At 43.7% G+C, this 2,119-nt stretch overlaps 1 protein-coding gene across 1 annotated transcript; it reads right to left on the reverse strand.

The window, feature by feature from the left end:
- Positions 1-433: 433 nt before the first annotated feature.
- On the reverse strand, positions 434-1,915 carry LOC135826786 (zinc finger protein 845-like). The gene has a single exon (XM_065339391.1). It carries the CDS (start codon positions 1,913-1,915, stop codon positions 434-436), a length of 1,482 nt encoding a protein of 493 aa, XP_065195463.1.
- Positions 1,916-2,119: the final 204 nt, after the last annotated feature.

A 2,119-nucleotide genomic window follows, 5' to 3' on the forward strand; every position in this document is an offset into this window, starting at 1 on the left:
CGTACCAGGCATGCGTGCTCCAGCAGTAGGTTTCGGTTATATAGCATGACTGATTTATCCCAAAAAACACACAGTAAAGTTTAGCGCAATTGAGTGGCAAGGTAAGTATGGAAACACGTTCCTTTTCTGTAAGAAGTGCAATGGAAAACAAGAAATGAAATAGTGGATATCACTCGGAGTATAATGGCAATGATAATGGTTTGCACGTTACATAATTATGTTGAAGTTAGCATGTAAGTAGAGACCTTTGCATGCATAACGGATCGGGCTTGAAACGACATTGATTTTATTCTACTTGTGGTTCGAAACGGGCTTATGAGTAGCACTTTCAACAATCTTGAAAACAATCTTTCTGTTTTACGGTGTTTGTATTTGCATGGTCTTCCATGTTGTTTTTCACATTGAAAGACTTGTCACGATAGCTGACACTTGATCAGGTTCTCTCAAGAGTGTGGATTCGTTGATGATTTGCGAGAGTTGACGTTGCTCGGAAGTCTTTGCCACATACTTTACACTTGTATGGTTTCTCACCAGTATGGATACGTTGATGCACTGTGAGATTTGATTTCGTCGTGAATGACTTGTCGCACAAGTTACACTTGTGTGGTCTGAGTCTCTCTCCAGTATGGATGCGTTGATGCACGGTGAGATTTGATTTCGTCTTGAATGACTTGTCGCATGATTTACACTCGTATGGTCTCTCTCCAGTATGGATGCGTCTATGCCGGGTGAGCTTTGATTTCGTCGTGAATGACTTCTCGCACGATTTACACTTGTATGGTCTCTCTCCAGTATGGGTAAGTTCATGAACTCTAAGTTGGGTATTACGGCGAAACATTTGATCACAGTAACCACACCTGAACGGCTTCTCTCCGGTATGGATACGTTCATGAACATTTAGAGCGGATTTGTCACCGAACGGCTTGGCGCAGTATTTGCACGGAAATGGTTTCTCAACAGAGTGAACTCGTCCATGACGTGTAAGATGAGGTAGGTTATTGAACGTTTTATCACACAAGTTACAATCGAGCGATTTCTCTTCAGGATGTGGACATTCATGAGATGTTACGCAAGACTGAATAGATAAGAATTTATCGCAATGCTTACGTTTATACGTTTTTTCTCCAGGATGTGAATGTCCACGATCTAGCTGATCATGCCGGCGATCAGGTGACTTCCCGGTTTCCTCGCAGAGTGACGTTTCCGGTTGACGATGGTTAGTTTGAAGTTGACAAACTGCCTCAGAAAACGGCTCTGAGGTGTGATGATTGTTGATCCTTTCACGATTGTGATTCTTGGGATCCTCAGGTAAGCTAGCCACTTGGGAAGACACTGCCACATATCCGGCAATATGTACTCTGCGGCCTCCGTTAACGTTAACATTGCCAGCATTGCTTGATAAATTGCTATACTCCGAGTTTAACGTTACGTTCCCACTGCCTGTGTAGTGATCTGAAACGGGAACGGAATAGTTTACAGTTGCTTTACTGTTGTCTCGCGTACAGTGATCGTCGTCCATTGCCAATGTCATGGGATCCAAACATGGGTTTAAGACAGCTGTGGTTGGAGCTTCACTGGGCTTTGTATCTTTCGCCCTCTGGATTTCGGGTCGGGGGTCCATGACGTTGTCAGCAACGCTCTTCAGCCGATAATCTTGAAGTACACCGAAGGAAGACGTTTGTGTGTTCCAAGAACTGAATGAGGAACCCTGAATAGAACTAAAGGAGACCTGAGCGGTCGCTATTTGTTCACCACTATCGTGGTTTGCGGGGTATAGAGCTGTGTAAGGTGCATTGTAAGGTAATGTAGCTGGCGGTGGAACTGCCCTTCTGCTTGTCCATATCACTAATGGTGGCGATGGTGATTGTGCATCATAGTCGACACACCCCTCCGAAGTGCAGTCACTATCGTCCATGATTCACTTCCTTGACCAATTTTCACCACCTTTTCAAATTAATTCTCCTTCCAAATTCGGCAAGTTATTCGAATTCAATATCAACAATTCAAATAAGAAGACAACTCTTCCTGGTCGTAGCCAATATATTTGTAATTAGTAGCAGCTGGTGTTCCCCCTTAGTAAGTAGATGTACAGTGTGCCAAGTCCTCACGTTAATACAGT

Source organism: Sycon ciliatum, chromosome 10 (genome assembly GCF_964019385.1).
Source record: "Sycon ciliatum chromosome 10, ocSycCili1.1, whole genome shotgun sequence".
NCBI classification, from domain to species: domain Eukaryota; kingdom Metazoa; phylum Porifera; class Calcarea; order Leucosolenida; family Sycettidae; genus Sycon; species Sycon ciliatum.

What these genes read in the sequence shown, in the direction of transcription:
- LOC135826786 (XM_065339391.1), bottom strand. Translation starts at nt 1,915, where the DNA reads ATGGACGATAGTGACTGCACTTCGGAGGGGTGTGTCGACTATGATGCA.